We start from the raw sequence: 21,805 nt of genomic DNA, 5'->3' as shown, positions 1-21,805 counted from the left end.
AGTTATAGTGTGACAGATGGATGGCTTTAATTGCAGAACGTGACTCCAGAATTATCATATTTGCTCTTAATATTGTATATAGGAAGGACAACAAAAAAGGGTGCGCATTTTCCATTTGCCCATTTTAAACTGATTGTGTGTGTGTGTGTGTGTGTGTGTGTGTGTTATTAGCACTGTATAGGACATAGTGTTATTAGCAATGCTAAAACTGTTTTTAACAATGAAATTTTCTTGTCTTTTGATTTTTTATTCATCGAATTTCAGATGCTCAAAATGGAAATATGCATTTTCCCCAATAGCTATAGTACTAGTGTAAAATACTTTTTTTTTTCATCTACCACGATGCTCGCTCTGCATATTTTGCAAATGTCATGTACAATTTAGTGGGAGAGCTGTTATGACAATGTTAGTATTGTCTTGCAAATATCTTTGTGTAGTGTGCAAAATATGTATATTTGGGGGAGCATAAACATGGGGGGGGGGGACGACGACAGATAAATAATCGTTAAAAACACTACAAAACTGTGTGAAACTAAATTTCTTTTGTTTTCTTTAGTAACCCAACTGTAATTATGAAATATTTGTGTTTCAGGACTTGTGACATTTCTAAGTCGAAACTGAAAATGATGCTGAGTCCAGAACAAACTGATTCAGATCTACCGTGGAGCCAGTCAGACGCTGAAACAATGCTGAACGATATCAAGGTTGGCTGCATCACGGACGAGCCCATGGAGGGAGAGGGCAAGACGAGGTCTCTGGCCCCGCAAGCCCTCAGCAGGGAGGAAAAGAGGAGGCGCAGGCGCGCCACAGCGAAATACCGTTCAGCCCACGCCACCCGCGAGAGAATCCGGGTCGAAGCCTTCAACGTTGCCTTTGCCGAACTGAGGAAGCTGTTGCCTACACTGCCCCCTGACAAAAAACTGTCCAAGATTGAAATTCTGAGACTAGCTATTTGTTACATTTCATATCTAAATCATGTGTTGGATGTTTAGCACAGGTCCCTTTTTATGATGAGTAACGCACTCCAAGGACACATGGGGGCCCGTCTGCAGCAAACAACACGGTATCCTAATTTTGCAGTTTGCAGCTTTTGCGCTATACCTACATTGGAAGTGCAATTGGAAGAGATTGAAACCACATAAGATGGCTATCACCCAAGTGTTCATTAGACTTTAGACAGGTATTAATACATTTTAATGAGATATTAGGCTATAGCTTAGAGCGAAGAGGATACCCTCTTCAGCCAAAAATGGTGATTGCTCAAAGAGTCGTGAACCATTTAAAAGACTGTAGTCCCTGCTTTAAGCTATACAGAATAAATGATGCAATAAGGTCGAGAGGGACTTAAAACAAATCGAATAGCCTATGTTGTTATTTGTGTATATGGACACACCAGTGTATAGCGTTTTTATAGCAGGTCAAAGTTCAGAGAAAACCCGTTGCATCAATCTGTAGAACACTGAAGAACAAACCAGCCCCTCTCCTCCTCTAATAGCTGCTCGGTAGATCTAGTTAGTCGTTGTTTAATCAGGAGGAAATTACGTATAAGTGCCACTCGAATTATGACATCGTGACCATAACCACTCGCATTTAAATATTTATTTGTTATTTATTATATACTTGTTGAATATATTTTTAATATGATTCATGTCATTTTTTATTTGTTGAAAGATTGTTGTTTAGATTAATGTACGTTGGTTGTATGTAGCTTAAAGAAAAGTTACCTTGTGTGTTAGACCTTGTCATTCAGTAATGATGAGATGAAAATATTAAGCATCAACTTGCACCTTTAGTGTTAATTGATTTAATATATCTATATATTTTGTGATGCAGTTAGTTAGAGAAATTGTCTGGTTTTGCTCATCAGTTTGTCATGCATTAGAACAACAAATTCATTACAAAGAAATCTTTTTAAATAACTAATATTTAAATCAATGGTCTGTTAATGTCATTTGAATTGTTGACCTATGATTTATGAGACAGTAGACTGGCAATTTATTGTATGACCAAAAATTACATCGTAAATGTTACATTTTCTTTTTCTGAGTGTTCACGTGCCGATGTCTGAGATGTTTATGTTCATAACCCCACTACAACATGTGATAGGCTACAATGAGTTATATAAAGTTATAGTGAGTTAATTTTTTAGTGAAAAACATATCTGCTATCCAAAGATCTATCATGTATTTTCAGGGTCGTGCCCTTTATTGCTTTATGCACATATTTTGTAGTAAAGTTGCTGTGACAGCTTTTTTTAATCGAAGTATTTTGTTTTTCATATTTTAATGTTGATTTGTTTTTTTAGTTTCTTTTTTTTTTTTTTTTTAAATAAAATAACAATGAAAAATGTTTGACTCTTTAATCACAGATGCCGAATAATAGAATAATATTGTCTTATTTAAAGATTAAATAGGTCGCCTGAGAATTATATTTGCGCTTCTGAGTGATAGCCTACGTCATGTACATTTTATTCTTTATTAGCAGTGACTTTTGTAATTGTGACGTAATTTGCTTTAGGGTATTCCGATTAATTGACATAGTCTACCAAGAGATGTGAATTAAGTCAGAAGAGCAGAGAAAATGATGGAGAGTGGTCAGTCACGGTAAGCGTTGTCGTGTAGGTTTTGCTCTCCGTGTGTTTGCTCCTCGTTCTCCCTCTTGGCTGAAAGGCCGTTTCCCTAGAGAGGGGGCAGGTGTTACTCCAGACGAGCCAAGACAACCAAATTACTGGCCGTCTGGCACCTCCCGTGGGAAACAGAGAGAGAGAGAGAGAGAGAGTGAGAGAGAGAGAAACAGAGAGATAAAGACAGATTTATTCTTACATACCATTTATACATATATATAATCATATTATATATTTAGGCTACATATACATAACGCTTCAATATACCATATATATTATAAGTAAAAACATGCAAGGGTTAACTTTGTTCAGTCTGCCCTTGTCGATGGTCACTCGCGTCTTTAATACAATTTTGAAAAGCACATTTGTTTGTGTTATTAGTTTAGCCAGACTGATACTGACTTCAGTGAAGATCAAAGAGTTCACAAACTTCTTCTTGCCACTGTATAGCCTATACAAAACGAACTGAATTCTCACATTCAAAAGAATCAGCAAGCTAATAGTTGCCTACATTTCTCAAGCATACCACTATGCATGTGTGATTATCACTCATTCAAAACCTCAGTTGTTTCAGACCAGTGTTTTTACCCTTGTAAGTCCAAAGTGTTTTTAGAAGAACCACTTCTCTTGATCAAATATTTTTTATTTAATATCATCTGAATTTCTTTTCACTTGCTGGCAATAAAAGAACATTTTACACTTACACAACAGCACTCAAATTTAAACACTGGCTCAGTGATTGAATGATAATGGATGACACGACTTTGTAATGTCTTGAGACCACCAGAAAGGATTTGAAAGAGCTTCTATTTTAATCCGTGACTTAACATGCATTTTCCAGACGATAATTAACTTTGTGTCTATTATAGGCTGATGTCCCTAAAAGGATTTGACAGTACAAGTTGTAGTGCCTTATAACATAAATACTATGTCCTATAGCCAGCAAAACACCAGTTTCATCATCAAAATCATGTAAAGAGCAGCATATTTCTTGACTCTGGAGGGAGAGTGATCTTAGAGTGATCGCAGTGACCTTATAGCCATGAAGCACCAAATCAAGTATGTGAGTATGATTTTTAGTTCAAAAATTAACAGTTTAAACAGGAATTATAATATTTTCTACAGTTTGGTTTGGCATGGTTTTCTCTTTACCAGACATTTCTATAATTTGTTAGATTAGTTAAAAAAAAATGTTTTATCCTCTGAAAGTTTACTTCTCTGGAATTGTTAGCCTACCTGTTAATTTGTCATGTACCCTAACGTTGATTTCAGAAGCAAAGAATAAAATCACCATACTTTCCAATGCCAGAAAGATCAGACACTATAATGATTCACTTTCTGTCAAAATTGTTGTTAATGCATTTATTATTATTCAGTGGGGTTTTGGTGTTTTTAATGTGACTGAAATTAAAATGAATGAAATGCAAACACTCTAAATTTAAACCAAATACATCACATGGACAAATGCATCACCAACTGATAATAGTTTTTACGTTATTGAGGAGTATTTATGGTATAAGGTGGTATATGTCCATTCACTTTATTTTTGTCCATGCTGCAGCCTCCAAAACAAACCCTAATTTAAAGCTGTCAGCTGTAGTCCTGTTTTGAGTGGGTAACAGACTGTGAATGCAGCCAGCACATGTGTGTTTGTGTATGAGAAAAAGCCATATTGCCTCTCTGTTCACCATGGATTATGTAATGGCAAAGACCTACAAGTGACCATATGTCAGGAAGTGCACAGACGGCCAAAAATCCTATTCACTATAGTCCTGTTTGTGGGTTCTCTCACCATCATCAATCAGGTACACTTTTCTGGAATCAAACATGGGACAATATAGGCAGGAACACATTCCCATTTGTTCCTAATAAGGCTTGTATGTGAGTATGATTTTTAGTTCAAAAATTAACAGTTTAAACAGGAATTATAATATTTTCTACAGTTTGGTTTGGCATGGTTTTCTCTTTACCAGACATTTCTATAATTTGTTAGATTAGTTAAAAAAAATGTTTTATCCTCTGAAAGTTTACTTCTCTGGGATTGTTAGCCTACCTGTTAATTTGTCATGTACCCTAACGTTGATTTCAGAAGCAAAGAATAAAATCACCATACTTTCCAACGCCAGAAAGATCAGACACTATAATGATTCACTTTCTGTCAAAATTGTTGTTAATGCATTTATTATTATTCAGTGGGGTTTTGGTGTTTTTAATGTGACTGAAATTAAAATGAATGAAATGCAAACACTCTAAATTTAAACCAAATACATCACATGGACAAATGCATCACCAACTGATAATAGTTTTTACGTTATTGAGGAGTATTTATGGTATAAGGTGGTATATGTCCATTCACTTTATTTTTGTCCATGCTGCAGCCTCCAAAACAAACCCTAATTTAAAGCTGTCAGCTGTAGTCCTGTTTTGAGTGGGTAACAGACTGTGAATGCAGCCAGCACATGTGTGTTTGTGTATGAGAAAAAGCCATATTGCCTCTCTGTTCACCATGGATTATGTAATGGCAAAGACCTACAAGTGACCATATGTCAGGAAGTGCACAGACGGCCAAAAATCCTATTCACTATAGTCCTGTTTGTGGGTTCTCTCACCATCATCAATCAGGTACACTTTTCTGGAATCAAACATGGGACAATATAGGCAGGAACACATTCCCATTTGTTCCTAATAAGGCTTCTTGTTTTTCCAACTAGAGAAACACACACAAAAAAGCAGCCATATGTCCACAGGTCTTTAAACAGCATTTAAAAGGCAGAAGGGAGTGTTTGCATCTTTCCTCTCCTTCCATTACAAGTGTGCTCATCTTCAATGCCTAGAGCCCATCTCCCTTTGCACCTTCAACCTACCCCTTTCACTCATTCCCTTGATATCCATCAAAGGTGTGTGTTGTAGAGTGAGCGTTGCACTAGCAGTGAGGTACAAAGGCAGATCCATGTGTTGAAATGTGGCCCCTGGGATGGGCCACATTATGCTTGCCCACTTCACCAGCAGGGACCCAGGCTGGAGCTGGCTCATGGCCCTTTGTCTCCAAACAGATGGAAAAACACTAGAGTAGAGAGAGTGGGAGAGAAGGAGAGAAAAGAAGAAAGGGGATACAGAAAAAAGAAGTCAGTCTGTTCTCATTACCTCACATATTGAGAGCGACACGCTTACAATACGTCAGCGTCGGATAGGCTCTGTCTTATTCAAGCTCATGCTCAGGCCATCTGTACACACAGCACACATGCATTTACACATGCATAGCAGTCAACTTCATATATTTAAGTACCATTATTGCTATATCATTAAATTAAGTGACAATTTTAAAGGTATGCTTACTGTGTAGGCTATGTCTGTTAGTACTGTTTGTAGTTTTTTATTTATTTTATTTTTTTAGAGGTTTATTGTAGGTTCATTTTCAACAAGAGCATAATATTGAATGAAGAGATTTTAAGTCCTTTTACACATTTTCGCTAAACAGTATAAAACTTGTAAACACAGGTCATCCAACCCTCAGACTCCAAACTGAATGATCTCAGGGGCCCATAGAGACCATCTGCACAATGACTTCTTAAAGCACATATGTTTTAGACCCCCTGTACATCCTTTCAGAAAACCAAAAAGGTTTACATTCAAAGGTTATTCAAGCGTTGTTCTTGCACTATATTGCCATATTTGTCACTTCAAGGATCTAAGAACAAATTATTAAGACATACAGGTGCATCTCAATAAATTAGAATGTCGTGGAAAAGTTCATTTATTTCAGTAATTCAACTCAAATTGTGAAACTTGTGTATTAAATAAATTCAATGCACACAGACTGAAGTAGTTTAAGTCTTTGGTTCTTTTAATTGTGATGATTTTGGGTCACTATTAACAAACAAACACCAATTCACTATCTCAACAAACCACCTCAGCAGTGCCACAAACTGATCACCTCCATGCCACGCCGAATTGAGGCAGTAATTAAAGCAAAAGGAGCCCCTACCAAGTATTGAGTACATGTACAGTAAATGAACATACTTTCCAGAAGGCCAAAAATGTTTTTTTTATTGGTTTTATGAAGTATTCTAATTTGTTGAGATAGTGAATTGGTGGGTTTGTGTTAAATGTGAGCCAAAATCCTCACATTTAAAAGAACAAAAGACTTAAACTACTTCAGTCTGTGTGCATTGAATTTATTTAATACACGAGTTTCACAATTTGAGTTGAATTACTGAAATAAATGAACTTTTCCACGACATTCTAATTTATTGAGATGCACCTGCAGAGCTTTCTGAAATTGCATCGCCCTCTGTCGGTCACTTTCAGTTGTTGCATATTCAAGCGCTATGATCTGAAAATAGACGTGCACTACTTGCATTTGTCCACAAGATCGCGATCTTTGCTTATGAAAGTGAGAAACATTTCTTCACATATGTGATACGTATTACCAATAATTCTTATATGTTTACTTACAGATACATTGATGCTAGCACACTGTTTTCAGAAAAAAAGTTACACTACATAAAACTGAATCACAAAATTGCAAATTAACCTGAATGGCTGAAACTGCTGTAACTCTGCTTCAGTTATCATTAGGGCCCGAGCACCGATGGTGTGAGGACCCTATTGGAATTGCTCCGTTTCTTCTTCTTCTTCTTCTTCTTCTTCTTCTTCTTCTTCTTCTTCTTCTTCTTCTTCTTCTTCTTCTTCTAAGTTTCTGTAACTCAGACATGCATTGTCCAATCTGCCCCAAATTTAACAAGTTTGATAAGAGTCCTGTCCTGAACACATCTACATGCCCGTTTTTGGTTATAGTCATAGCGCCACCTGCTGGCAACAGGAAGTGACATGTTTAGCACTGTTATGGACTCCTAGGAACATATTAAAAATCGTCAGCAACTGTTTCATAGGCTGGCAACTTGCTAGAAACATTCTAAAACATGCTAGCAACACTTAGCTAAGTGCTAAAGCATGCTATTAATGCAGTGAAAAAGGAAGGTACTGTAACTCAGCCATGCAGTGTCCAATCTGCCCCAAATTTAACAGGTTTGATAAGAGTCCTGCCCTGAACACATCTACATAACCATATTCAGTTATAGTCATAGCGCCACCTGCTGGCAACAGGAAGTGACATGTTTAGCACTGTTATGGACTCCTAGGAACATATTAAAAATCGTCAGCAAGTGTTTCATAGGCTGGCAACTTGCTAGAAACATACTAAAACATGCTAGCAACACTTAGCTAAGTGCTAAAGCATGCTATTAATGCAGTGAAAAAGGAAGGTACTGTAACTCAGCCATGCAGTGTCCAATCTGCCCCAAACTTCACACATTTGATAGGTGTTATGTCCTGAACAAACACCCATGCCCAAATTCAGTTATTCTCATAGCGCCACCTTCTTGCAGCAGGAAGTGACACGCTTAACACTGTTATGGACTCCTAGGAACATATTAAAAATCGTCAGCAAGTGTTTCATAGGCTGGCAACTTGCTAGAAACATTCTAAAACATGCTAGCAACACTTAGCTAAGTGCTAAAGCATGCTATTAATGCAGTGAAAAAGGAAGGTACTGTAACTCAGCCATGCAGTGTCCAATCTGCCCCAAATTGAACAATTTTGATAAGAGTCCTCTCCTGAACACATCTACATGCCCGTTTTCGGTTATACTCATAGCGCCACCTGCTGGCAACAGGAAGTGACATGCTTAACACTGTTATGGACTCCTAGGAACATATTAAAAAGCGTCAGCAAGTGTTAAATAGGCTGGCAACATGCTAGATACATACTAAAACATGCTAGCAACACTTAGCTAAGTGCTAAAGCATGCTATTAATGCAGTGAAACAAGAAGTTTCTGTAACTCAGACATGCAGTGTCCAATCTGCCCCAAATTTAACAAGTTTGATAAGAGTCCTGTCCTGAACACATCTACATGCCCGTTTTCGGTTATACTCATAGCGCCACCTGCTGGCAACAGGAAGTAACATGTTTAGCACTGTTATGGACTCCTAGGAACATATTAAAAAGCGTCAGCAAGTGTTAAATAGGCTGGCAACATGCTAGATACATACTAAAACATGCTAGCAACACTTAGCTAAGTGCTAAAGCATGCTATTAATGCAGTGAAAGAGGAAGTGTATGAAACTCAGGCATGCAGTGTCCAATCTGCCCGAAACTTAGCATGTTTGATGACAGTCCTGGCCTGAACACAACTACATACAAAGATTCAGTTTTAGTGATAGCGCCACCTATTGGCAACAGGAAGTGACATGTTAAACACTGTGCTGCACTATTAGCAACACAGTAAAATATGCAGTCCTGGCCTGAAAACATGTAAATGCCAACATTCAGTTATAATCATAGCGCCACCAGCTGGTAGCAGGAAGTTTGGCACATATGAATGACTTTGACATATTCCTCCTATATTTACCACTTATTGCATATTGCCCACTGTTTGCTGTTTTCCTAAAGCCACCGGGTGGCGGTGAGCCCGGGTGCGAGGGCCCGTTCATCGCTGCTTGCAGCTTTAATTTATATTTATAACTGTCTACAGCCTCAGGAAGTTTGCCAGAGACTTGGCATGAATAATGTAATAGCTGTAATGCAACTGGTCTCGCCATGTTTGTGTAGTAGGGAGTCGGAAAAAGGTCTAAGTCAGAGGTCTTGAACTCAGCATGACCCCAGGACATCCTTAATCTTTAGTGTTATGCATGAAATGAATAAAAAAAATGACACTGAGCAAAAAACATCTGAATGCTAGCGTCAGCTGACTAACATTATGATACCTCTGAAGTGTTACCATTAAAGCCATTATTTGTCATCATTTGTTGATGTATGCCCACAGTGAAATTAAGTCAAGTCACCCTTATTTCTATAGTGCTTTGTGCCATACTGATTGTGTCAAAGCAGCTTCAAAGAAATAAACGGGAAATAGCAGAAGCAATTATAAAAGCTCTTCTATACTACTGAGACAGTTCTGCTGTAAAACAGCTCTAAAAGACAATAGTGTCATTCTTATCTAAGGTTAGTTCAGATCAATAGCAGTGTGAATCTATCAGCTATAGGCAGTTCTACAATGAGCAGCAATGCTGTTGTTCAGTTCGAGTCAGAATTCAGTGTTGATTTAATGCAGTTCTAGTGTTGATGTTGCGAGATGTGATTTAGCATAAAGCAGCTCTACAAAAACAACAGTGCCATCCATCATCCAGCTTAATTCAGTTCAAGTTCCCATCCAATAGTTTTAATCAATGCTGTCATATCGATAATTTACAAAAACAACTTTTTAAATTAATTAATTTATTTATTTAGCTTTTATTAATTTCGTCTACTCCCTGACTTTAATTTATTTTACATCTATATCCTTACTTTTGCAAACGTTTGTTTGAACAGAATCGTGTGCTGTTGTATATGCTATTGTATATTGTGTAGTAGCTACATTGTTTTTGCTACTTACATAATTAATTCTATTCTATTCAAGAATTCCTAGCTACCTACAGTAGGCGTTATAGTCGGCCACTGTTGTTCCCCTAGCGCGTCATGTTCGTACTGCACCTTCGCCTCACTTCTAAAGGAAGCACTGCCCCTCAGCAAATCCCAATGTATCGAGCGGATTCTACCACAGGAAATTCGGTCACTTCAAGTCTCGGACATACCCAGGGATTATATATAAAGTAAATTAGTTGTTCCGTGCTTTCCATCAGAATTCAACGATTCGGTAAAGGTGAGTTTGTTATATCGACGGACTAAAGCATTCTGCCGCTGTGAGCTTAGCTTGCTATAGAACTGCTGTGACACTTGTGAATTCTCAACCTTGCATTGTTTCAATATCTTCTCTTCAGCTGACTATCAAATATTGTCCGTAGGCTACGGTTTTATTTATTTAGTCTTACCCTGTGGGTATACACAGAATTCATTTGGACAATTGTCTCATTCTGTTGGCCACCAGCTAGACAGCAGAACACTAGATGCCCATCCATAACATGTAGGTACAGTGTTTTTTTATTGGACTGAAAATGACACTTTATTTGCAGCGAGTTCCCACAGTAACAGTGGAAAACGCCTTGGAAAGTGTGTTTGAAACAGCTTTGGAGAAGCATGCTCAGTGCTTTAGGACTAGTGTTGTTACGGAAACACGTGTCGGGCTGGATACATGGGCACATTGGGAAAAACTGCGTTGTATCATTAATATGAGAGGGAGGGGGGTACATAGATGTCGCTGACACGCTTCTTACGTGACAAGCTGCATATCGCTGCTTTTCTTCCAAACTTAATTCTCTCCTGCTCGGGAAGAGTTTTATTGTTTTACAACGGTCTTTCCCCTGTCTGGGTCGGTTAGTCCTGAGGTATAGGCTAACTAATGTAATTTATGGTTAATGGAGTAAGGCAAGACGCTTCAGGCCTTGAACAGACCGGGGTTTTTCCTACAATGTCCGCCATTTATTTGAGTTGCGGGATGCTACAGGTACAATTGGGAGTTGGCAAACAAAGAGTTACGGGTTTTTCGCCATTAAATAAAACAAAGGCTTCTCTTGACCACTGTAAACAGTACTTCAGTAAAAAGCCAATGTTGAAACTGAGCTGACAGTTTCAGGGGAAAAGTGGTCAATGTATGGTTGTAAATCCTCAATGTAAACAACATCATAACAATTTCTCATGATAAGAATCCATCTAAAGTAATTTCAATTTGAACAAACTAGTATATTTTTTAATATCTGTCTTTTGTCATTTTTGAAACGGTCCTTTATGCTTCACTGATCATCATGGACTTGACGCTTATATTGTTTATCTGCAGAATAATCTGTCATCTTTGTTGGCTCTGACTATCCAAAACATTCCAGAAGTCATTTCCTGAAGCTCAATTCTTTGTAGCTTGTCATACAGAAATGTGCGGTGTGATGATGTCTTTTTTTTTGTTATGAAACATGCACAACCTGCCACCAAAGAGAAAACCATTTAGCAACTTGGAGATTCCCACCATCCTATGAATTATTCAACACTGTCATTTACATAGATTATATCTGTGCTTGAACTTCTGATGGCTGGAAATTTCTGTACAGTTTAGACAGGATTACACAGGACCGTGAAAGTGTCTGCTACATACCTGTCATGCAACTACAACTTCAAAGCCATTTAAGAATTGCTACACCCTTTTTTGAAAGACAGCAATGAAATGGCTGTTTAAAGGGGTCATATGATGTGATTTCAATTTTTCCTTTCTCTTTGGAGTGTTACAAGCTCTTGGTGCATAAAGAAGATCTGTAAAGTTGCAAAGACTAAAGTCTCAAATCCAAAGAGATATTCTTTATAAAAATTCAGAGTCAGCCACACCTGCCTAAAACGGCTCGTTCTAACATGCCCCCACATATCTACCTCACTATGTGGGAAGATTTGCATAACACCGCCCAAATGTTCACGCAAAGAAAGAAGGCGTAACTTTTAGTCTCACTGTAGTTTTGTAGACGCTGCAGCCATGTCGTGAAGACGTTGTGAAAGCGAAACTACTTTGTTTGGTCTTCCAAAAGAGGACGATATCTGCTTCGTCATGCCTGGAGCTGATCCGTGCTTCACCGTGGACGAAGCGGAATCCAGCCTGGGGTCGTCACATGTAGTTGCCGCTCATTTGTCGGATCCGCTGGGCACGCCGTTCTCGACCCCGCCGCCTCCGCTCACGCTAGCCCGGCCTCCGCTCACTCTAGCCCGTCCTCAGCGCACGCTAAGCCGGGGCTTCCCCTCACGCTAGGCCGCTGTGTTTTTCGTTGTGAAAGCGAAACAACTTTGTTTGGTCTTCCAAGATCACAAATGCAGACAAAGTTTTATGTTTACGCGGCACGGTGTGATGCAATGCAACGCGTAAAAAGACAGTATAAGTCATTATAATCCGTAATTATGTCCCCACTGGATGCAACAAATGCCTCGTTTATAATGGGTTTTTTAACACAATGCTCTACCACTGAGCCACAGGAACACATATGTAGATACATTTATATATATATTCACCTGCTATATAGTAGGGATGTATGCATTTTCGATCATTTTTAACTTAAATTCATGAGGCTTCTGGTGTTATTTGCTTTGAATTATTTAGTGACTTAAAAGTGACGGCAATCTAGTACTTGCTGCTGTCTTTGTCAATCAAAAGTAAATAATCACTCACAGCTTTTGACTGAATAACATTAGTATCCATTTAATAAGATCAGTATATATTTAGCTAATTTATAGTGAAAACTGTTTTTTTTTTACTTTTAATTTTGAATATACAATTTATGTATTATTTAATACCTGAGTGCTACTGTTACCTGTTGTAACCTACCTACTGAGACCTACCATACCTGAAAAACTTAAAGCACAGTTTTTTTTATTGTATTTATCGTAATCGTAATGTTCATTGTTTGCATCTTTGTTTTTGTGTTTTTAATAGCAATGATAAAATAAAATAACAAAAATAGCTATAGGAATTATTAGGAAATAAGATTTTGGTCATATTGCTCACTGCTGGTCACCATGTACTGTAATTCTGTGTGATAAAGCTGCAGTCCTAGTATCCTGCTCTGTAGAAGGATGAGTAAGATTGTTAAGCTTTACTTAAAAAAAATTTGTTGCAAAACAGTTTTATTGCAATATTCATACAGGATATTTTTTCTCTCTGTCTCTATGGGTGTCTCATATAAATTTTTGATTTAGATATGTTGTAAGTACTGTTTGATAGGAAGCCAGTGCTCTTTTGTGTGTTGATAAGTTGTCTCTGTTCTCTCTCCACTTTTATTCTCACCCTTTCTGTGGTCTTGATTTCTCACATCCGCCAATCCAGCACCACAATGCCGGCATACAAACAGGATTTGACCCCTGATCACTGAAAATGTCTCTTCCTGCAGACCATACCTTATAGGTCTGTTAATAAAAAAGCTTTTCTGTTACTGTTCATAGATAGCCACATTGAATAATTTTATAGCCTAGCCCAGGGGTAGGCAAGTTCGGTCCTAGAGAGCCGCAGTCCTGCAGAGATCAGCTCCAACCCTAATCAAACACACCTGAACAAGCTAATCAATGTCTTCTGGATTACTAAGGCTATAGGCAGGGGAGTTTTTTTTTTTTCAGGGTTGGAGCTGAACTCTGCAGGACTGCGGCTCTCTAGCACCGAACTTGCCTACCCCTGGCCTAGCCTATGGTATTCTTTTAGAGCTCAGATGAATGAATGAACAATCGAGATTAGGGGTGCTCTGATTGATCGGCTACTAGGGATGTAACGATTAACTGCGAGCCGGTTGGAAATCGATTCAAATATGTGATGATTCAAATCGGTTGAGATGCTAAACAAATCGCGATTCATTTAGGTGTAGGAGTTTATATGAACGCATGTCTGAGGGGAACTTACTGTCTTTAGAAAAGTTTAGATGGTATTTTTTCTTTTCATCTTGCCTCTGTATAATGCATATTAAAGTTCATAAGTGCATCTCTGCTTTGTTTACAGCGGAAAACCAAGGAAACGCTTTAAGCGCCACCTGCTGGAGAGAGCGAATCTGCGTCTCATTCAGCTGAGCTTTCATGCAGATATTTTTATGTATAGTTTCACAAAACGGAAGTCAAACCATTCTGTTTTTGCTTCAAATTTCGAAATTATACAATCTAATTTAGATTAAAAGCTGATCATGTTGCATGTATGCAGCATCTTTGTTTGGATCATGATTAAAATGCAGTGGTTGCCTCTAATTTTAAATTGAAATAGCACAGACAAAGCCTTATTTTGTTTATATGAAGAGATTTCTTTTATTTGTGTTACTTATGTATTTGATTTTGAGCTTGTTTTAAAATTTCAATTTAGTTTTGTTATTTACATTTATATTATATTAAAATGTTGTCATTTAGCAGACACTTTCATCCAAAGCAACTTACAAATGAGGACAATAGAAGCAATCAAAACCAACAAAAGAGCAATAATATGCAAGTGCAATATTAGTATATTATTATAGTTATATTTCCATTTCACAAAGAAATGTGCAGCATTTTGTCCAAGCAATAATAAAAGGACACATTTAATTTATAATTTGTCTTAAACCTCATTTTGTAAAAGAAAAAAAAAGAAAAAAAAATCATGAAATCAAAATCGCTAATCGAATCGTGAGTTGAGTGAATCCTTACATCCCTATCGGCTACCGTTCACTATCGGCCAATAATCACGTTGGGATGATTGATCGGCAGTCTCTAAAAAGGCCGATCTCAAGCGCCTGCCGTGAGAGGTTTGGCACGACATACAGCGGCACCGTCTCAGTCTCTCTCTGGTGCAGGTGAAATCATTATAATGCTGAAGGTGAGGTACTCACCTTCATATTTCTTAATTAAATAACTTATAAAGTAATTTGAAAACCTTGTGTGAGACGTAATTTCACAAACAGCGTGAATCACAGTGAATCACCGCGCACGCTCTCTCTCAATATATACGTAAATGTCTTCAAATCACCACTGTCTATAAGCGAGCTGACACAGGAATTGTCACTTGCACAATCGAGGCAGTGTCACATCATCACGAAATCATCATCGTAAAGTTTATAAATTGCATTACTTTTTAATTCTTGCCAGTGTTTAACCATTCAGCGCTCGCACGCTCTCCTGGAGGCCGTGCGCTCATGCACACTCGCAGAGCACACACATAACGCCAGGTTCACATTACTTTGTTTGCAGTGCGTATGTGGTGCGTATTTTTTCCGCGCTCATGTTAACGGAATAAAGCGCTCACACTGCACACGGTTGCTGTCCGGCAGTTCGTTCCAGTAACGGTGTGTCTGCGGCAGTGCAGATCGTTTCCACACCGAGTCTATTTTTGCTGCGCTGCAAGCTCTGAATTAAAGTAACAGCGCATTTTTTGCAGTAAATATGAACATGGATCGAAAGTGTAGTAATTACAACATAAATGTATATTATTAAAGTCTACTGTGTTTCACAGTCAACACATGTGGCTTTTTGGCTAGGTTTAAAGGGGAAGAGCACTTTTAGATAAATGAGGCAATAATAGATGGCACTCATGGAGGTAGGAAAGCAAAGTTCTTTATGAACTGCAGGATTGCTTGTAATAAAGATTTCAATGCAAAAGGAAAGGCAGTAGAGCTGACTTGGCATGGATTTTTCATTGGAAGAAAATCCTAAATATTGATTTGGGGTATATGAATGTGTTTCAGAGGGGAACTGACGGTCTTCAGAAACATTTAGATGGTATTTTCTTTTTATCTCGTCTCTGTATAATTCACATTAAAGCAGTGTTTTCAGTGCAGCTCTGCTTTGTTTACAGCGGTAACCAAGGAAACGCTGTATCAGCGGCAGCGCCTCCTGCTGTCAGAGAGAGAATCTGCATGTGGTGCGTATTTTTTCCGCGCTCATGTTAACGGAATAAAGCGCTCACACTGCACACGGTTGCTGTCCGGCAGTTCGTTCCAGTAACGGTGTGTCTGCGGCAGTGCAGATCGTTTCCACACCGAGTCTATTTTTGCTGCGCTGCAAGCTCTGAATTAAAGTAACAGCGCATTTTTTGCAGTAAATATGAACATGGATCGAAAGTGTAGTAATTACAACATAAATGTATATTATTAAAGTCTACTGTGTTTCACAGTCAACACATGTGGCTTTTTGGCTAGGTTTAAAGGGGAAGAGCACTTTTAGATAAATGAGGCAATAATAGATGGCACTCATGGAGGTAGGAAAGCAAAGTTCTTTATGAACTGCAGGATTGCTTGTAATAAAGATTTCAATGCAAAAGGAAAGGCAGTAGAGCTGACTTGGCATGGATTTTTCATTGGAAGAAAATCCTAAATATTGATTTGGGGTATATGAATGTGTTTCAGAGGGGAACTGACGGTCTTCAGAAACATTTAGATGGTATTTTCTTTTTATCTCGTCTCTGTATAATTCACATTAAAGCAGTGTTTTCAGTGCAGCTCTGCTTTGTTTACAGCGGTAACCAAGGAAACGCTGTATCAGCGGCAGCGCCTCCTGCTGTCAGAGAGAGAATCTGCGTCTCATTCAGAGCTTCGCTGTTTGCTTCGTTCAGGCATGTAGTATAATTTTACAAAGCTAGTCAGAACATTCTGTTTTTGCTTCAAATTGGGTTATTATTAAATCAAATTATGTATATGAAATTATATAACTAAATTATATGAAATGATATAAATGATATGTATATGAATTATATAACTAAAATTAAATAACTGTAATTTAGACTTGTGCCGGTATTCGGTAATGTGATATATCACGGTAATGAATATGCACGATATTGTTATCATGGGCACTTCTAAATACCGTGAATAATTATACATTACAAATTATTCCGAATTTTGAATGCATTTTAAGAATACTTTTCCCATCAACTGGCCAAAATGCACAACACCACTGTATGCTGCGTGAAAGACGCGTGCGCACTCTGATGTAAATAAGCGCGGACGAGAAGCACATGGCGGAACATGTTCTGGATGAAAGCGCACTTTCACTCTCTGACCGCAGATGGCGCTAAACTGCAGAAATAATAATAATAATTCATTTAAATGCACCCGTTACCCCAGAAACCCTGTAAACAAAGCAGCTGCACTACTTTATGTTTCTGAATCATGTTTAAATGATTTAAACAGCCATTCAGATTTGTGTATTTGCTATGATGTTCATCACAGCACCAAATACTTACATATTTAGACGTTAAACTAAATTTCAGTACCGTGATAATACCGTATACCGTGATAAAAGCATTAGCAATTAACCGCAACATGAAAATTTGATACCGGCATATCCCTACTGTAATTAAAGATTTAGGTTAAATAAAGATGTCAGTCTTTATTTTTCTTCTTTTTAGGGCAGCAGTAGCTTTAGTAGCAAATCAACCATCCACATCAAAAGCTGCAGGACAGCCCACATTTCAGAAACAAATCAAAGAAAAAATAAACAAATACTACTGTTCCAAATATTCAGTATGTTGCTCAAAATATATTGTTCAGGATTTTTATTTTTTTTTGACCCAGACATTTAAAATGAACACATTTTATAGCTGTAACAACAATACTGTGATACTGTGAAACCGTGTTATTTTTGCTTAAGGTTATCATACCGTCAAAATCTCATACCGGCCCATGGCTAGAGCTGACTATTTCTGTCAATGGTGAGTTTGTGATAACGTAAGAAAAGTAGTTTAAATATTTTGCCACTTGCTTGAGCAACTTAATATATAAATCTAGAAGTAAATGCAAAAGTAAAAACCATTGAATAATGTGTCGCTTATATTTATTGTGTTTAAACATGTCTGTGAAAGATTGTATTACTGTACTGTGTAAAAAAAGAATTGCAATGCTGAAAAACATTTTCAGTGACAATGTTTGGATTTGAAATCAAAATAATGGATAAATGTTGTGTTTGTGATAAACAGCTACGGATCAGTAGCGGACTCCTGTGTGAAAGCACAGTCCGTGCTGCTTCCCCTCTCACAAGAGGCTTTAAAAAGATCGGTATCGGTGATCGGTATCGGCCTCAAAAATCCTGATCGGAGCACCCCTAATCGAGATTATGGATACCACAACTAATTGTGAAAAAGTCAGTTATAGCATGTGTTTTGTTTTTGTTTGTCATCCTATTGTTTGAAGTTCTGCTCTGAATTGGACGATGGATGGTTGGTTGTTTTTCTGGGTGAATACATGCATTTTAAAGCCATATCATTTTAAACTTCTTATAGGCTATACGGTTTTCTGAGTGCACACGTCTGAAGCACTCACACAGAAAGCGGCTGTCACACGGCATGTGAGTACTAAAAGTTCTCTTTCATGTCTTTTTGCACTTAAACTAGGGATGGGCGATATGACAAAAAAAAAAAAATCTCAATTTTTTCAGAACGTTTGACTGATTCTCAAATTTTTTGAATGATTTTTAACTAGTCAACTTGAAAATGGAACCACAACATGATTCAAGTAACTTTTTCTTTATTAACCCTCTAATTAAAGAAAATCCTATTCCTAGTGCACCACAAATGAAGTTGTCAACATGATGTAAATGTTAAACCAATCACTTGTTAAATATCTTTGCAGAAAAGATGCAATGAACTACAACTACATCTTGTACAAACTTGTCTTGTACATATTATATATTCAGAAATAATACGAGGAAAATGCTTTTAAAAAATCTCAAAAATCAAGGTAGTAGGCCTAATTCAACTTCAAAATGACTGCAGGATTAACACCAGTAGACTATTATCAACTATAAATGTTCTGTAAAAACAACAGCAACTTTTGTCCTGTCAATCTGATGCAAACATGAAATGTCAGACATACAGTAGGAGTTACAGGTTTTTTATGAGATTGTGCTGCTTTTCCATTGTTTTTTCTATGTAAACATGGATGTGTTTGACTGTTGCACTCGCATCTCTTGTAGCGTCTTGTGCATGAAATGGCATTCAAACGTTGGCGCTCAAGTTCACTCCCATCTTCTTGCATGTTTTTCCTATTCCACTGCACGTGTCGCATCTTTGTCAACACAAAAGTGCATTCCGTGTGAATGGCGCCTAGCGATATGAGCGCTTCACATGTAACTACTTGTTAATCACCAGCGGTTAATCAGGTGGTGCTTATGAAACAACAGTAATATAGCATTTCCTTGGTAACCACTGCAAACACAGCAGTGCTGCACAAATGAACACTATTTTAAATGGATTATACGGCGGCTAGATGAAAAGACAATGCCTTGTGAATTTTTCTGAAAACAGCCAGTTCCCCTCAGAAACGCATTCATATAAATTTAATATTTAGAATTTTCTGACTATATTTCGCAGATTGTGAACAGTGATCTTGTTCTGCCTGCTGCAGTATTTTCTCCTCTTTGCGTCCGTCTTCAGTGTCTCTGTTAATGGCCATTTACAGACTAATTATAAGACTAATTTTTTCAGACTAATGTCAGAGACCCGGCTGTTCAAACAGAACAGAACACAGTGTGCGAGCACTGAATGGATTTGTCTTTCGCGCCCGAATGCTTTTTAATTGCTTACATTTTTTAATTAAAGATGCTTAAAAACACATGAGAAGGATAAACTTTCGTGACGATGCAGCAGTGGCTCGATCGGGCAAGTAACCGATCCATCAAGAGTGTCTTTCATGCTGACCCGGTCCATGGGGCACTCCTTGTTGTTGAGCCCTGTTTTAATAAGAAGACATTTCTTACTTGAATGCTGCTTTTAAATGCTCTAGCATGAAGATAAACATGGCAGATTGTGTGCGGCTCACTCAGGGTGGGTCCCTTCTAATAAGGCAATGTCTGTCAATGGTCGTGGGTGGGGCCAGTAAAATGTGACGTCACACTTTATGGATTTCGCGAATGGCTTGTTCTGAGACACTGTTTATGATTTATGGGGATTGAAAAAAAGAGCAGGTGGATTTTTAATCATTATTGGGTGGTTGTGTACACACACTGCCAACACACATTTATGTTCAAACAATATGTAAAAGTGAATTTTGTATAATTGTTGTCCTTTATAAACTGCAAAGGTCTCTCACTTTTCTGGGCCATGTGATATCAGAGGAAGACATTAGGGCCTTTAGCACCGCGGGAACCTTTTCATAGTACCAGAACTAATTGTGGAACTACCCACTTTTTGGCGTTTTCGTACCACCGGAACTGGGTGCGATTTTTAGTACCGGACTGCCTTTTTCGAGAACCAAATTAGCTCCTACTCCGGAGCAGGGTCTAACCAGCACAACTGGTACTAGTCGTGACGTAAGTAGACATTGATTGCCCAAACGCGTACGAAAACGCCCTCACCCGCCATGATTAAAAAAACGCCGTGTAAACATACTGTAAACATTGTCAGCTTATTTCTCAAGTATGGAGAACAGCGATAGATGGACGGACGCTGAAGTGCAGGCACTTGTAGCAAATGTAGCACTGCCAGTTGTCATTGGAGATTCTTAGTCCTCCTTTCCGTTCTTTCAATCGCTTTACGTATACGTCGACTTTCCATTTCCATTATTGTGAAACCCGCGAGACACAACAAACACAGCTCCAATCACAGCGTCCTCCATCTTCCTGTTGTTAATGTTGTTCTTCTTTGTTTCTGTTGTTGTACGCCGCGCACAAATGACGTCGCCGTCGACTGGCTTACGTCACTTCCTAGTACACACTGTCGGTGCGAATGCAACCCTTTAAATGGTACTGGGAAATAGTTCGCGCAAAATCATCCCTTTAGTACTGTACATTTAATTCTGGAACTAAAGCGGTGCGAAAGGCCCTATTAAGACAGATCCTGCTAAGATAGCAGCAGTGAGTCAGTCTATAGTGCCGTAGGCACTGAAAGATGTGCGATAATTTTAGGACTGATGGGATGGTATATCATCGTTTGGTCCCACAATTTTCAGAAAATCCTCAATCATGGATGACTTTAAGGGCACCTATTATTAGGGTTGTGCCGATAGACGTTAGTATCGTGTATCGACGATAGACAGAGATATTGCCTGTGGTTGATGCCTTTGACGATAGCAAGACTATTATTATTATTATTATTATTATTATTAAACACTGCATACTATAGTGCCATTTCTAACTATTGGCAGAGCAGGCAGCTGACCTCTGCATTATGAAGGGCCTCCATAACTGTACCACAGTACAATATAGGTAATTGCATATGTTTCATGTTTACATTGTGCACTCCCCAAGGTACAATATTCTGATTGTTTGTATCTTTTAAGTCTATAAATAATAATGTACTCGTTCTAATACATTTATATTGTAATGTACTCATTCTAATATGTTTAAAAAATCATTTACATTGCTGGTAGGTTATCATCGCACAAATTAACACTCTCTACAATAATAAAAAAAAATTTTTTAGAAGAGTTCTAAACCAACGCGCTGTCTTCACTGTATCTAACGCACACAAGCTCAAGGCTGATTTATACTCGACGCGTCTGCAAGTTCGCTTTGAGTGCGTGCGACGTCGTTACGCGTGGCGGTGTACACGACATTTTTTGTAACTTTCTGCGCAGCTCCGCTTCCGAAGATGCATGAGTTCAAAGCTACTCTAGCCGAACAGAAGCAGTTTGATGTTAAGTTCAGTCACACACACAGATCACGTTGCGGCCGAACTCAGACATCCAGGAACAAATTTTTAGCGCTGCCCCGCAGTTTTATCAACTAAATAGCTTAATCGCTCTAGAGCTACATTATCTTTCTCAACAAGGAGCTGGTAGCATCATTG

At 38.2% G+C, this 21,805-nt stretch overlaps 2 protein-coding genes across 2 annotated transcripts in view; both read left to right on the top strand.

Annotated features, from left to right (window-relative positions):
- Positions 1–623: 623 nt before the first annotated feature.
- On the top strand, positions 624–992 carry LOC107588862 (helix-loop-helix protein 2). The gene has a single exon (XM_016277102.1). It carries the CDS (start codon positions 624–626, stop codon positions 990–992), a length of 369 nt encoding a protein of 122 aa, XP_016132588.1.
- A 9,168-nt stretch (positions 993–10,160) lies between these two features.
- LOC107588836 (vang-like protein 1) overlaps positions 10,161–21,805 on the top strand; it is a 98,678-nt gene continuing 87,033 nt past the window's right edge. Inside the window, exon 1 of the mRNA XM_016277065.1 lies at positions 10,161–10,324. The gene's annotated coding sequence lies outside the window, so the exon portion shown is untranslated. The remainder of the gene's footprint in view (positions 10,325–21,805) is intronic.

This window comes from Sinocyclocheilus grahami, unplaced genomic scaffold, assembly GCF_001515645.1.
Source record: "Sinocyclocheilus grahami isolate Dianchi unplaced genomic scaffold, SAMN03320097.WGS_v1.1 scaffold108.1, whole genome shotgun sequence".
NCBI lineage: Eukaryota > Metazoa > Chordata > Actinopteri > Cypriniformes > Cyprinidae > Sinocyclocheilus > Sinocyclocheilus grahami.
Note: the sequence above shows the minus strand (reverse complement) of the source record. Positions and strands in the feature narration are given on the sequence as shown.